The 14,532-nt window shown below is 27.1% G+C and overlaps 4 protein-coding genes and 1 long non-coding RNA gene across 5 annotated transcripts; 2 read left to right on the top strand and 3 right to left on the bottom strand.

Moving 5' to 3' along the window:
- Positions 1 to 510: 510 nt before the first annotated feature.
- eIF2A (eukaryotic translation initiation factor 2A) lies at positions 511 to 6,324 on the bottom strand. Its single transcript, XM_069126435.1, has 12 exons — positions 6,170 to 6,324; positions 5,420 to 5,683; positions 5,114 to 5,213; positions 4,672 to 4,847; positions 3,772 to 3,860; positions 3,552 to 3,702; positions 3,288 to 3,458; positions 3,007 to 3,181; positions 2,769 to 2,932; positions 2,585 to 2,677; positions 2,310 to 2,497; positions 511 to 2,232 (listed from the first exon to the last, which is right to left on the bottom strand). Exons 1-12 carry the CDS (start codon positions 6,195 to 6,197, stop codon positions 2,107 to 2,109), a joined length of 1,725 nt encoding a protein of 574 aa, XP_068982536.1. The 5' UTR covers positions 6,198 to 6,324; the 3' UTR covers positions 511 to 2,106.
- Positions 6,325 to 7,019: 695 nt separating this feature from the next.
- On the top strand, positions 7,020 to 9,077 carry LOC138186497 (growth hormone-regulated TBC protein 1). The gene is made up of 7 exons (XM_069126442.1): positions 7,020 to 7,180; positions 7,481 to 7,682; positions 7,749 to 7,979; positions 8,079 to 8,239; positions 8,310 to 8,418; positions 8,605 to 8,790; positions 8,890 to 9,077. The coding sequence occupies exons 1-7, from the start codon at positions 7,068 to 7,070 to the stop codon at positions 8,998 to 9,000; spliced, it is 1,113 nt and encodes a 370-aa protein (XP_068982543.1). The 5' UTR covers positions 7,020 to 7,067; the 3' UTR covers positions 9,001 to 9,077.
- A 260-nt stretch (positions 9,078 to 9,337) lies between these two features.
- On the bottom strand, positions 9,338 to 10,516 carry LOC138186504 (mitochondrial import inner membrane translocase subunit TIM14). Its single transcript, XM_069126451.1, has 4 exons — positions 10,371 to 10,516; positions 9,792 to 9,926; positions 9,432 to 9,726; positions 9,338 to 9,380 (listed from the first exon to the last, which is right to left on the bottom strand). Exons 1-3 carry the CDS (start codon positions 10,371 to 10,373, stop codon positions 9,514 to 9,516), a joined length of 351 nt encoding a protein of 116 aa, XP_068982552.1. The 5' UTR covers positions 10,374 to 10,516; the 3' UTR covers positions 9,338 to 9,380; positions 9,432 to 9,513.
- A 338-nt stretch (positions 10,517 to 10,854) lies between these two features.
- On the bottom strand, positions 10,855 to 14,523 carry LOC138186505 (uncharacterized). The gene is made up of 3 exons (XR_011174898.1): positions 14,130 to 14,523; positions 10,998 to 11,053; positions 10,855 to 10,924 (listed from the first exon to the last, which is right to left on the bottom strand). It is a non-coding gene; the product is annotated as an uncharacterized LOC138186505 (long non-coding RNA).
- Hat1 (histone acetyltransferase 1) lies at positions 11,486 to 14,051 on the top strand. Its single transcript, XM_069126440.1, has 7 exons — positions 11,486 to 11,645; positions 12,113 to 12,297; positions 12,402 to 12,664; positions 12,746 to 12,902; positions 12,989 to 13,203; positions 13,347 to 13,498; positions 13,565 to 14,051. Exons 2-7 carry the CDS (start codon positions 12,149 to 12,151, stop codon positions 13,856 to 13,858), a joined length of 1,230 nt encoding a protein of 409 aa, XP_068982541.1. The 5' UTR covers positions 11,486 to 11,645; positions 12,113 to 12,148; the 3' UTR covers positions 13,859 to 14,051.
- Positions 14,524 to 14,532: the final 9 nt, after the last annotated feature.

The following is a 14,532-nucleotide window of genomic DNA, read 5'->3' as shown; positions in this document are numbered from 1 at the left end:
TTAACCAAATTACTATAAATAATTCGTTCCCTGTAAATTATTTTTTGTTAACTATGTAGAATTTTATTGATACGTATGTTTACAAATATACGAATTTTTCAACCCCGTATTGTCTTGCCGCCCTTATTATAGCCATATTTCGGCCGTACTTCCTTTATTTCTTTGTTTTTTTAATCGAAAAAAACTCTTTTTTCCAAAAACTCTTCTTCCTATAAATAGCTAGTTTCCTGTGATTTATTTTTTGTTGTCTATGTAGAAATTCATGTGAATATGTACGAATTTTTCAACCCCCTATTGTTTTACTTGTTTTAAAAAATTTAATACTATTTCAATACAAACAAATCTTTTTTCTAATATCACGTCGATTCAAATAGTAATCTATACACATGATATAATTTAAACGGATTAATAAATTTAAATGAAAATTTTTATCGAGAATTACATGCGTATATATTGTAATACAGGAAAAATACAATTTCATAAAAATATATTACATATCGTTGACATCTGTTGTTTTTAATAATTTATTTTCATAAATTTCACGTAAGTATACACAACATTGGCGATTGTGATTTTTTTTTTTTATGTAATTCATTGTATGAGATACCCATCACTTGTTAATTAATCGGTAATTTATATGTATATGATTCAATGTACATGTCAGAAATAATGATACATAATTTTTAGTTATAATTTCACGAATTTTATAAAAATTCGACGTAATCACACATTGTACTATAGGTTTTCCCAATTGTATTTAACTTTTATTCATTATTATAGCAAAAGAAATGGAAACAAGGTAAAAGAAATGTTCTTTTGTCTATTGACTTGTACAATCTATATCGTACAAATTCTCTGATTGCTCAGATAAACCTAAAAATCTCAATATTAGTAAATATTAAATTAAAACAAGTAATTCAACAACTATTATATTGTTACAGAACACAGATTGTTGTTGAATGCTCATACAACAATCTGAAAAATAAGCGAAGGTAACTTTGAACATCATTGAAGAACAGCACTTTAAAAAATCAACTAATTCAAAAAGCTATATTTTCTTTATTACTTAAAAATGTTCCTTTAGTCGTGGAATATAGTTGGTAATTTTTTGGCAGTTTTCTTTCATTTATTTGTTACACTGTGCCACGTAATAGTATTTTTAATCTGACCAGTCTTATAAGCTTTGACAGCAAGAAAAATATAAAATCTGAATCTTAAACATATAATGTAAGGCACAAAACAAAAGTATGTATAAGAACGAAAAGTTGTCAGGAAATACTAGTGCAATACTCATGAAATGAGTGTAATAATTATGAAATCACAAAATGATATGTCTATATCTAACCCTCGCTAAATTTTCATAAAGAGATTGATAAAAACAAAAATGGAATAGTGCGCAATAATTTATAAACATAAAAAGTGAAATGACAGCACCTGTCTCCAGGAACAAATTTTATGTGCATTCGGTTTTATAATCATACCATTTTTCTTTTCCACCTCACATTTTCCATCACATATATATATTATGCATTTTATACTGGGTAAATCGCTATTGCGAGTCACATTTCAAAGTAATTCCAAGATAATATGATTCACCCTGTACAATTTTTTATTTATCAAATGTAATATCAAGAAGATTACTGAAGTGTCTTGTAATGCAACATTGGTATACAGGGCTATATGATAAGGAAGCTTGGTCGTCATTGGACTGTTTTCCAATCTTCAATGCCCATTCTTCAATGTTATTTCGAAATATTACTTAGAATAAAGAACCCATTAAGAAAGAAAAAAAATGGTTTCATTCCCAAGTATCAAAGGAAGGATTTAGCGATGGACCATTTCAATTTCATTATCATCGCTCAAAAAAAAACTTATATTTTTAAATCTTAATATCTTCAATGAGAGACATGGAAACCTATTCCATCCACTTTCAAAATTTAGTTTGTTCCCGCTACCTCTTCAGAATGAAAATTTTATGTACAGCCAAACGTAACTTCCGTACGTGCGATATCGTATGTGAGAGACCGAGATCATTTTCCGTTATTAAAAGAAATATTTAGACTTTTTTTTTTAAACCGCATACATATCCATAATTTGAAATGTTCATCATAAAGCAAGCTCTTCAAGTTCCTTCATTAAATCAGCTTCTTTCTTGATCTTGTCTAATTGATTGATTTCTAATTGCTTTCCAGCTACTAGCAGTTCCTTCAATTTTGAAATCTGCTCTAGTTTCTGTAAAAAATGAGGAATAATAAACAGCTAAATAAATTTTATTTTATTACTGAAGTATTAGTAACAGAGATTCTTACGCTTTTAATTTTTTTAATTTTCTTACTCCTCTCCAAATTATCACATTCAGGAACATTTGTATTTAAATTCTGACTTTCTGTACTTGTAGTAACTTGTCCATTTGTACTTGGATTGTTTGATTGAGAAGATGCTAAAGATTCCGATTTCTTTGTACCTTTCTTTGCTTTCTTCTTTGCTTTTGTTATAGCTACAACAAATATTGGATACATGTAAAATAAAATACCTATTTTGTATCTATAATTCTTCGCTTTTAAATTTATCTAACGCTTTGAACCTTTTTTCTTATCTTTGAACATTTCATCATCGCGTAATTTAAAACTAATAGTTTCCCCTCTGGCAGAAGGTGGTCGATACACTTGTTTTGATGCTGCAAATGAAATGAAACTCTAATATTAAAAGATAATGTCGACTAATGTAGTAGTTCTATTGTTCTAAGGAACATTATGAAGAACTCTTACCTTGTGGTTGACTAGGAGCAATACCTTCAACAGCTTTATAACTAATCGGTTTTTCTGGAAACGTTCCTGGTGGAAAGGTTTGCCATAATACTTCCCAAAGTTCTTCTTGTTCATTCCATGGTCGTTCGTATAATAAAGTTCCGGTATAATGCCAAATCTTAAATCTAAATATGAAATATTTATCGGATATAAATTAACATATAATTATCGAAATCGCACAAAAATATAAAAGATTTACCCATTCCCCATTCGAAGTCTAGGTGCGGTAGTTGCAGTCATGAAATGTTCTCCATCCGGCGACCATTGAAGAAGCGTTGTATCAGGAGCTTCAGTTTTAGCAATTAGTTTTCTGTTAGCTACGTCCCATAACTCGATACCACCACGGAGATTGCCAAATCCCGTCAAAATTAGAAGTGCAAAGTGGTTAAGAAAATACAGTTCTTAATAAATAAAAAAAGAACTAAATAAACAAGTCATTTAAAGTTATTTTAGTAGTATTTTAAAGTAATTAAAGGATATTGTTCCCTTGAGGATTGTAATAAATGCTATTCCGATGCAAAGCACCAAATTCAAATATTGGTTCACACTTAAGATTAAATAGTGTAGCTTTAGCTGGCATAAAATCATATATAACACAGAATTCATTATTTTTAGGAGACCACTGAACAGCATGTATAGGGCCCTTATTACCTAATTAAGAAAAATAAAAAATTACGTTTTGGAGACAAGAAAAAGTATTATTTCATAAATAAAAACAATAATAATTAATAGATCATAACGTACTAAGCATAACCATAGAAGTTTCTCCTTTTGTACTAAGATAGTGTAAAGTTTGTTTTCCATAATATGAAGCGCCTGTTTTGTCAACCTCTGTGCTCGTCATTAATAAAACGCTTGTTCCATTATTATTCCAATAAATGTTTACTCTGTCCGCCTGAAAATAGAAATTAAAGAATCTTGTGTACTTAAATACATATGTATGAATTTTATAATAATATAATACCTGGAAGAAACTTTTGTTTGCTAAAGCTTGTGTGGATTCGAACTTCGGATATTGAAATAGCCTACCAAATGATGGCTGATCCGATTTTCCTGTAACGTAATAATACTGGTTATAAAAAATAAATTATTAGCTAGATTGTAATAGTAGCATAGTACTTTACATGTAATGGTGTAATTAATAATTTGGTATTTAATGTGGAGAGTATTTATTCGTCTTATTAAGATATGATATTAAATTTACTGCAATTCCAAATTTCATTTATAGACACCTAAGAATCGCAAGTATATTGAAACAAAAAATAATTACCTGTTAAATAAACTTTATGAATCCCTAAAACTTTATGAAAGTACTTACATATAAAAATGAGCATGCAATAATCAGGAATATTTCCCATTAATGTTGATCCTGATTATATATTCATACTTGTATATTTTGCAAAATACCATTATGTTTTAATATTCTGTAGTACTTCTTTAAAATATTAAAGTATTCTATACAGATATAATTATCTTATAATCTTCATTCCATTTGTGTATTACATGCTTGCCACACATATTTGCTTCATAATGAGAGAAACTGAAATAAAAAAGTATTTCATAAAATATGCCAATTTTTTATATGATTTATGCTTGAACTATATTACTAATAAATATTATATGTTTTAATCAACCAAACGGAATTGCTAATTATCATTTTTAAATCATTTTGTTTGTTATATTGAAATTTGTATGACTTCTCTTAGTTTTTATGAAGCACTGATGTTTAACAACTAATAAACTAGTATGGTTACATGATAACAACTAAGAAACTAGTATACTCTCCACATATAAGTACCTTAATATAATATACATGCATTTGTTTAATTTAAAATTAAATAAATACACAACAAAATTTAATTACCCGGCATATAACAGAGAATATAGTATGGAGTATTACTTGGTGATATACTAAATCTAGCAACTTTGGCTACATTTATTCTGTACATAATTTTGTTAAAATTGACATCCTCATATAGAATGACATCTGCACCAACTAATAGCCCACAGATCTTTTCATCGCTTGTCCATTGAGGTTCCCTAGGTAGATATAAGGAAAATAAGTTCTACCTATTGTTTATGTTTATCTTAAAAAAGTGAATAGTTTTTTGGTAATAAATATAAGATTTCTATAAAATTTAAACATTGTGAATGCCATTAAAATATGAAATATTTATTAAAACTGTATCTTTCTGATCACATAGATCACACAATGTTAAAAGATAAAAAGAAATAAATAGTTTGCAATAATTGATGAATTTAATATAAATTTTAGTTAAAAATAAAATAAGTATGTAATACATTACCAGTCTGATTGTTTTTTCTGTATAAAACTCTTCACCAGTTCTCCAGTCTCTGATCTCCATATGTGAAGATTTGGTGTTCCTTGAGGATTTGATGTTGTCGCTGCAATATACAAATTAATAATATAAGTATCATTTCCATATTCAGAATATTGAAATATAATGCAAATAAAATATATGTTAAAAAATTTTATATTCATCTAATTTACTACAAAGTAATAAAGTCAGTGAGATAAAGTTAAATATATAAATAAGATATATAACATATAAAAATAACTAAAAATAAATAATATAAAATTAATATAATACCAATGAATGGTTCCCATGTCATAAAATATGTGCTTCGAGTAGAGAACTGAATCGCAGAAATTTTGGGCCTTTTGATTTCTGTAATAATTTTCCATGTAGAACAATGTAAAATCTTGGTAGTTACTCCATTGACCCATGCAAAATAACTTCCCTCTGGGCTAAAAATCATTGCTTTACATGTTTTACTGTCATCTTTAGGAAATGACTTTACTGGTTCATACGATGGTGGGCCTTGTCCTAAGCTGATTCCAATGGAACCTCTCACTATAGAAAATCACATTAAAATATTCTAAGTTCCTTTTTCATTATTAAACTATTTATTACATTTAACGCATGAATAATTTTAATAGTAGTAAACGTATAACATGAAAAATATTATGTATATCTTAAAATAAAAAAGTTATTAACATATATTCCTAATCCAGGATAAATTTAAATATCCACGAATTATTTATGAAATTAAATGAAATTGTCGGAAATAACTATATATGTAAATACATTTAATAATAAATGCATTCTGATAACGAGGTACCACATGACGCATTTTTTTAATCATAAATGTGTTCCAGTAATACAATGCCACATGACGCATTTTTGTGCAATCAGATATAGTGTAATACGAAACTTGTGAAGCATATCATGGATAGATGTATATTCTATGCATGCTAATATCATTTAGAAAAAAATACCAGTAAAAATTTGATGTTAAAGTAAGAAAATTATCAATAAAAACAATATGAAAATTCTTACCAGCGACACAAGGAACAGTTAACGCCATTTTATCTCCGTTACCATGTGGTACCGTAATATCGAGTATCGACCACTCTTGCCAGACTGAGGAATTTGTCCCTTGAAAAGGATTTCTTGCACATGCGTCGCCAACATCGTATGCAAGAAACACGTGCGCTCAGTACCGTAGAAACTAGGATACATTCATCAAATTTTCTTTATCATCTATTTAAATTTGAGTAAAAGCAATAATATATTTATACAATATAGCAGCTGTAAATGCTATAATGTATATAAATAAGTTAATATATTCATTATCAGATATATTAAAAATAGATAAAATATCATTTATGTATATACCGTGATATCAAAATACGTGTATCAATCTTTTATTTGAATATCAAAAATAATTTTCCATCAATTAACTACGCTTGCGCAAATGTTGAACTAGTAAATCTATTATCGACTAGATTTCTCGATTGTGAGTGATTATCCAGCAAATCGATCTTACTTTTTCAAAAATATTTTATCATTATTACTTTATTTTAAGTTATAAATGTATTGTAATATTGTAAAATTTATAGATTAATATTTAAATGTGGTCTACCGACAATTATGTGTTTATCAAATATTATTTATGTTTCCACTATCTACAATATGAGCCTTATAGAATTAGATGTATGTTTAACTGTAATTTAGATGAGATATATAAGTCTATATTATTCTAAAAACAGATAAAAAATACACAATCATATTATAAATCATTAACCTTTGAACCTGTTAAAAATTAAAATAAAAATATTTTAATCGTCGTACTTATAATATTAATACAAAATAATTCTTTATTACATAATAAGAATAGATAAGAAAGAAAATATTCGTTAATACAGTGCACCATTAATGCAAACATATTTTAATTATGTTGTCGCACAATAAATTTAAAATTGAAAAATGTTTACTGACCACCCTATATTCGGCAGAAATCATATGTCAGCATCGTCTTGCGTGGGGTATGGCAAGTTCATGTTTTAGGTAAGGTATTATAAATTTTATATTATTTCTTAATTATGTTGTAATACCTTTTTTTATTATAGACATATATACTTAGACTATGAATGACATAATTAATATAATACAGATAATAGTCATATTTTTTATTTTTGTTTCGACTTAAGTGAGGTTATGTTTTTATGAATACAATCTAATTTAGTGACATGAAAAGAATGAGTAGTATTTATAGGATGTATTTCTTTTAATTACAATCTTATAAAATTTCTTAATTTTATGTTTCAAAAACAAATTTGTTATTATATATGTACATATATTTATTAGTAATGTGGATGAATATGGCTTTGAAAGACCTCAAGATTTTGACTATGAAACTTATGAAGATTTTATCTCAGAATACCTCAAAGTACTTGCAAAAAGAGCAAAAAAGTGGTCTGAAATCATTGGAGAAGGAAAATCATTACAACGTAATATTACAATAAAGAGATATGTTCGTAAAGGTATACCAGGAGAACATAGAGGATTAGTAAGTATAAAATTTACATTTTAATTCATTTTATAAACATACAAAGAAAAAATTTCATTTTAAAAGGTATGGCTTTCTGTCAGTGGAGGAGAAGAATTAAAAAATGCAGATCCTGATCTTTATCAGAAGCTACTACAACCTCCACATAATAAACAAGTTGCAGATGTTATTAAAACTGATTTACCAAGAACTTTTCCTGATAATATATTTTTTAATAATACAGAAAATCAACAGTATCAATTATATAATATTCTATTAGCATTTGCTCATCAGAATAAAACAGTAGGATATTGTCAAGTATGTTAAATTTATTTTAATTTTTATTATTATAATTTTATTATACATCCATATTTTTGATACAATTTATATAAAAGATTTCTTCATATTTTTTTTTAGGGCTTGAATTATATAGCAGGATTACTATTGCTTGTTACAAAAAGCGAAGAAACAGCCTTTTGGTTGTTAAAAGTCCTAATAGAAAAAATTTTACCTGATTATTATACTCCAACAATGGATGGCCTCCTTACAGATATCGATGTGCTTGCAGAATTAGTCAAGTAAATTTTTTTAACTTTTAATACAAATATGCAAATTATACATGTAATGGCATCATCGTTATTATTTTAGAATAAAAATGCCAGATATTTACCAACATGTAACGAATATAGGCTTACCTTGGCCAGTCATTACAACGAAGTGGTTTGTGTGCTTATTTGCAGAAGTATTGCCAATTGAGGTAAAGTTGATTATATATGTTTTTTAAAGATAAAATTTGCACAATTTATGTTTTGCTGTCTTTTAACATTATTGTATGTGGTGTGTACACAGTTGATTCATGCATTAGTTTAACATTTTGAATTAATACCTGTTTGGATTGCCATATACTATAGAAGTATTGAATAAAATATTTACAACTTGGCAGACTACGCTGCGTATATGGGATTGCCTTTTTTATGAAGGCAGTAAAATTATATTTCGGGTTGCATTAACTCTCATAAAAAGGAACAAATGCAACTTGCTTGCTTGTCAAGATTTTACAACATTAGCAGAATGCTTTAAAGAAATAACAAAAGACAGTATTGTTTTAAAATGTCATGACTTTATGCAGGTAAATAAAGCATTTTTTAATTTTTTATTAAGAAAATAAACGTATTTTAACAAACCTAATCAAATAATTGCTATGAAATATTTTATTTTCTTTTACTAGAGTATATTTAAAGTACCTGGATCACTGCCTGGTAGCACAATTATTAAACTAAGAACAAAAATATCACGACAACGTTTGGAACAACAAAAGGAGAATAAATTAGGACGATAGTACTAGTAACGAGACTTTACCTACTGAAAGATTCTAGTCAATATATTATTTTATTGTAATTCCGAAAAAACGAATGTACGGTATAAGATTATTAATAACGTTGCATCTACAGTATTCCTGTAAATATAAAAGCAAAGAATAGCATACCAGTAATCTATTATTACATTGATTTAGATTAATTTATAAGATTCTTTATACATTTTTTATTTATAAATACAAAGAAAACGGAATACTAATTTTATAAAATTGTAATATATTAATTGTATGAAGATCACGTGTTAAATATTTTTATCAATATAATTTTTAGTTCAATCAGCATCAAAATTAGAAATGAACCATTATTATGTATAAATAACTTTATTATAAGTTAAATAAAATACAGATTCAATATCTTATTAAATATCTATATATATATACACATATAGATTTACTTATTCAAATTACAATCACGGGGCTAGATGCAAACAAATTTCATATAAACTATCTATACTTATACATTTATCTATATATAAATCATTTTTCTAGTAAATCTTTTGCTTCATTAATTTTTGCAGCAATATATGGAGATCCACCTCTATCTGGATGATTTACAGACATAATTTTCTTAAATTGTTGTTTTACTTTCAATTTACTTGCAGTTGGTGATACATCCAATATTAAACTAGCTTCCCGTCGAGTCATTTTAGACTCAAAACCTCCTTTGTAATATTTACTATTTGCTAATGTCTACAATGACACGTTCCATTAAATCTATTGAAACATTTGTATAAACTTAACAATTAGGAGTTTACCTGTGAATTTAATTTTGGTACATTTTTATAAGCTTCTGCCATCTTTTGAGATAATTGCGGCATTCTTTTAAGTATATAACGCCCAGTAAAACCCACTACAGCAAGGCCAATGCCTGCTGCAACAAGTGTAGAAGCCTAAAAATATCAATTACTAATAAGAATACATTCTATAAATTCCGTTTTTTATCAAACGTAAAACAATTGGTCATTAAAAAATGTCATGTTAATTTACATATACTTTAAGTAATTATACGTATCCTCATAATCTCAAATACATTGAAAAAAACGTTAGATATTGAAAATAAAGGTGATTGAAATATTTTCTTCTTCTTTTTTCTTCTCTTCATAAATAACAATATTTGGAAAGTCATAACTATTTATTTCACTTCTGATGAAATTATGATGAAACACGTGCACATATATATACACACATTCTTGACATTGTATATACAGTTATAAATCACAAAACAATATTAATTCAGTAAAAAAAATAAAGAAATATTAGGAATATATTAATACAAATATTAATATATCAACAATAAAATTACTTCACAATATGTCATTAGTTTTTACTCTTACCATTTTATTAAAATTGTCAAAACAATACAGCGCTTATTCAAAAACAACAAAATAAAATAATCTTCGATCATCAAAAAAGTGGTGAAAAAGACGATCCACTATAGTGATTAATAAAATCGAGCAGTAGCGACATTTAATCACATTGTGGATTCAGCTTTATATTTATTGTCCGTTCATATGTTTCTAACCATATTACATATAATTATTTAGACAGGAAAATGTAAATAAATATAACAGAAATAATTATATTACGTACATGGTGTACAGTATAGTATATCAAAATTGTAATATTGTCGTTAAAAAGTTGAAACTGTTCTCCATACAAGGATGGCAATATTACCAGCGTTGTACATATATAATAACGACTTTGCTTGATACGTAACTGCACAAGCATACGATTCTCCAATAACCACATGAAATGGGCCACCGAATCTTTTGTCTAAATTATCTTTAATATTTCGAGCTGCTAGTTCATGATTATCGGTATATTTCTCCGTAGCTGTAACGCATATTTCCATTGCTTCTTGCTTCATTTCTTCCTTCATATCACTGTACTAAAAAGGTTTCAAATAAGCCCTAATATTCATTATAATATTAAATCTTGTAAAATATAATTTAAATCCTTACTTTACACAAAGGATACGTATGAAATATTAAAGGTTCTTCTATCTTTTTCACCTCACCTGTAGACATTTTTGATTATTAGAATAATTCTGTTTCAATTAGAAAAAATTTTGATTGAAGATTCCAGTAATATATTAAATTAAAGTACTTAATAAGCATATTTCAAAAATTAACATTTTAAGGTTCAAGACAAAAGTTTTAACATAAATATGAAATCAATGTATTTCATTTGTTATTTTATATAGGTGATAAGATGTATAAGAAACCGAATTTAATTTAAATTCATGAAGTAGAATTTAATTTTATAGATTTTTATTCAACACAATATAAAATATTAATCTTTTTCATAAAAAATAAATTCACATATTTTTTGAAAATATTCATAATTAAGATCGATTGATATTAATGTGATATCAAATTTTGCTTTCGTATTTAAGAATACTAATCTATAAGGTACCCAGTCAGAATAACCAATGACTTACAAGAATTTGGAACATAAAATTCAGTCAATTCTTAATCTTCGAAGAGGTTGTAACTATCTTAAATAACCGCTTTATTTTTGGCGCGAAGTTGTTTTATAGTTATGTTTAAGGAAAAATAATAAAAAGTAGTGATCTATATCTATAAATTACACACGATTATTGAAGAAAGGTATATTGTTGTGATAATGTTACATGTAATGTTGATAATTTGGTAATTTTTTAAATCAAAGAATCAGGAAAATATTTACAAATAAATACGAACTTAAGAAATTATTTAATAAACATTAATTTAACTTTATACCTGAAAATAACATTTTTATATTTATTCTATTTTACACTGATAAACAAATTTTACCTGCTAATTTATTAAATTCCGAAATATATATTGTATAACCTATAAATGTTATTTAGCGGTACTCGTTAAGGTCAAATTTGTATATGCATATATTTTTGTGTGTGTGTGTGTGTATATATATATATATATATATAACAAATTCAGTTAAACATGGACAACCATGAAAATATTTGTGTGAAATAATTTTATCTATAATAATAAAATAATTTTACTCATTGCTTGTAATTTTATTTGTAAAAGATTTATCACTAATACAATTCTAATTTTTTTACTTTTTACAGATTAATTCGTATTATCTATTTTATTATTAATATAATATGGAAGATCCAGTTACTGCACGTTTAAAGAATTTGGTGGTCAGCAGTAATGAAGCTTTGGAATTTAAATTAGTACGTTCTGTTGAAGATTTAGAAAATGATCAAAATACATTTAAACCAGAAATGTCCCATCAAGTATTTGGAGATAGGTTTGTTATTGAAATATGTATTATTAGAAATCTATATAAATATTATAGATTATATTAAATATATTTATTATGTTCGTTTTTTAATTATTAATTTTGTTTATCAGTGAATCTATATTTGGTTACCGGGATCTCAGAGTAAAGTTATATTACTCAGCAGGTTGTTTAGAAACATATTTAAGTATGAGTTATCAAGAAAAAATAAATAAAGTACTTTATGAGGGAGTCGAAGCTGACGAAGTATTGCCTAACATTGCTGAGAAGTTAGCTCCACAAATACATACCAACATAGATGCATTTATTGAATCTTTAAAGAAAGATGATATATTTAAACCTCATGGTGAACTGCTACATTCATTTTCTATCAGTGGTAATGTCTTGCAATACTATATATTCTTTTTTTATATCATAAATAATCTAAATAATTAATCAAAATTTATAAATAATATAGATAAAAATTGTACAAGAAAATTTGAAGTTTATAAAGCAGACATGACTTATAACGGTTTTAAAGAATATCATCAACGTCTCCGTACATTTGTATTATGGTACATAGATGCTGCCAATTTTATAGACATTGATGATGAGCGGTGGCATTATTTTAATATGTAAGTTTAATCATGATTTTAATTTATGCTGCTTATTGATTACATGACAAATTATTTTTTTAAATAGATCACTTTTTGTGGAACAGGTTTGAGAAATATCTAACAGCAGATGGTACTGCTCATTATGCAACTACTGGTTTTGCTACTGTATATCAATACTATGCATACCCACATCATGTTAGACCTCGTATAGCTCAAGTTTTAATATTACCACCATTTCAAAATATAGGTCTTGGTACACGTTTGTTACACGCTATTTACTGCGAGTATACTGGAAGAAATCAAGTCAAAGACATAACAGGTAAATGAAAACATAGAAACACATAATCATTAAAAATCCAAATTTGTATTTGAAAAGAATAAAACAAAAGTGAGGCCTCATTAAATACTTTTATTTCAGTAAATCTAGTTCATTTTGGTAAGGCATTGTCATCATTGTTGTAGTTGAGAACCCTTCCGCGACGTTTCAACGGTTAAGAGATTATGTGGATGCAATGAATTGCAGTAAATTATCTAGTTTTTCACCAGAATGTCTACTTCAAGGTTTTAGTAAAACGATGGGTGAAGAGGCTAAAGAAAAACTCAAGATTAATAACGTATGTTTTATATTTTTTTCACTATAAGAGATATTTTTAGATTAAAATATTAATTTTCATTTTTAGAAACAAGCTCGCAGAGTATACGAAATTTTAAGATTACGGGCAACAGATTTAGCAAACGAGCAAGAATATCGTAGATATAGATTAGATGTAAAAAGGAGATTGAATATTCCATACAAACGCGAACAAAATGATTTGTTAAAATTAGAATGTGCGTTGAAAAACATTGATAAACGTACGAACATCACTCTACCTACATTGGAGCAACGTATACAAACTCTTGACCAAGAATACAAAAGTTTAGAAGAAGAATATAAGAAAGTAATTAAACGTTTAGAAAATGCGGGAGAACTTTGAAATTTAATATTTTTTCTATTTTTTATTTTTATTAAGCTGCCCGTGTATGAAACGATTGATACTGCTTGAATATGAATTATCAAAGAAAATCTTTTTTTATTGACTCAATAAAATTTCTTTTAATTAAGTAATATATTATGTAATCATATTTAAATATGTCTAAATTTTTAATGACAACTTGAAAATTTAAATGTTAATTCGAGCATGCATCCACTCCTATTACGACGCACACTCCACATTTCATTCTTTACAAGGCTTATTCGAAACGAACCGGAAGAAGTTCAGATGGACTCTCGACATACTCGTATAGTTCGGAATCCCGAAACTGGATTCGGATATCAGCATGAGCGACTGGCATATATTCTATGGATACGAGATTCCGTGAAGCCGCGTGAAGCAATTTGATCGCGGCCATATTGACTTTAGTATATAGCGCCACTACCGGTTGATTGGTATACTTCATTCTTCTATACTCTTCTTCGCCCTCACAGCATTCATCATTTCGTCACTATCATTGACAACAGACGAGTATACAGCATGGACTAAGAACAGAGAAGATTTCCTCTCTACTAAGAACAGGATAAACATGACATTAAATGGAATATTGTGTCTCAGGTTATGAAATACCAACCTGCCAAAAAATCAGAGTGTTTCTTACGCCCTCTGCAATTTCC

This window comes from Bombus flavifrons, chromosome 13, assembly GCF_040668555.2.
Source record: "Bombus flavifrons isolate JBK064 chromosome 13, iyBomFlav1_principal, whole genome shotgun sequence".
Classification (NCBI taxonomy): Eukaryota; Metazoa; Arthropoda; class Insecta; order Hymenoptera; family Apidae; genus Bombus; species Bombus flavifrons.
The sequence above is the reverse complement of the archived record's forward strand: the minus strand, read 5'-3'. Positions and strand labels throughout refer to the sequence as shown.

Excerpts from the sequence above, each read along its gene's own strand:
- LOC138186504 (XM_069126451.1), bottom strand. Across the intron at positions 9,727-9,791 it reads TACCAAAATTAAATTCACAG|ACATTAGCAAATAGTAAATA; the intron begins GTAAACTCCTAA and ends GTGTCATTGTAG.
- Hat1 (XM_069126440.1), top strand. The coding sequence starts at position 12,149 with ATGGAAGATCCAGTTACTGCACGTTTAAAGAATTTGGTGGTCAGCAGT. Across the intron at positions 12,298-12,401 it reads CATCAAGTATTTGGAGATAG|TGAATCTATATTTGGTTACC; the intron begins GTTTGTTATTGA and ends TTTGTTTATCAG. Across the intron at positions 12,903-12,988 it reads CGGTGGCATTATTTTAATAT|GTTTGAGAAATATCTAACAG; the intron begins GTAAGTTTAATC and ends TTTGTGGAACAG.
- LOC138186497 (XM_069126442.1), top strand. The coding sequence starts at position 7,068 with ATGTTGTCGCACAATAAATTTAAAATTGAAAAATGTTTACTGACCACC. Across the intron at positions 7,181-7,480 it reads ATGGCAAGTTCATGTTTTAG|TAATGTGGATGAATATGGCT; the intron begins GTAAGGTATTAT and ends TATATTTATTAG. Across the intron at positions 8,791-8,889 it reads AATGTCATGACTTTATGCAG|AGTATATTTAAAGTACCTGG; the intron begins GTAAATAAAGCA and ends TTCTTTTACTAG.
- eIF2A (XM_069126435.1), bottom strand. The coding sequence starts at position 6,197 with ATGGCGTTAACTGTTCCTTGTGTCGCTG. Across the intron at positions 4,848-5,113 it reads CAGAAAAAACAATCAGACTG|GGAACCTCAATGGACAAGCG; the intron begins GTAATGTATTAC and ends ATATCTACCTAG. Across the intron at positions 3,182-3,287 it reads TTACAATCCTCAAGGGAACA|TTCTAATTTTGACGGGATTT; the intron begins ATATCCTTTAAT and ends ACCACTTTGCAC.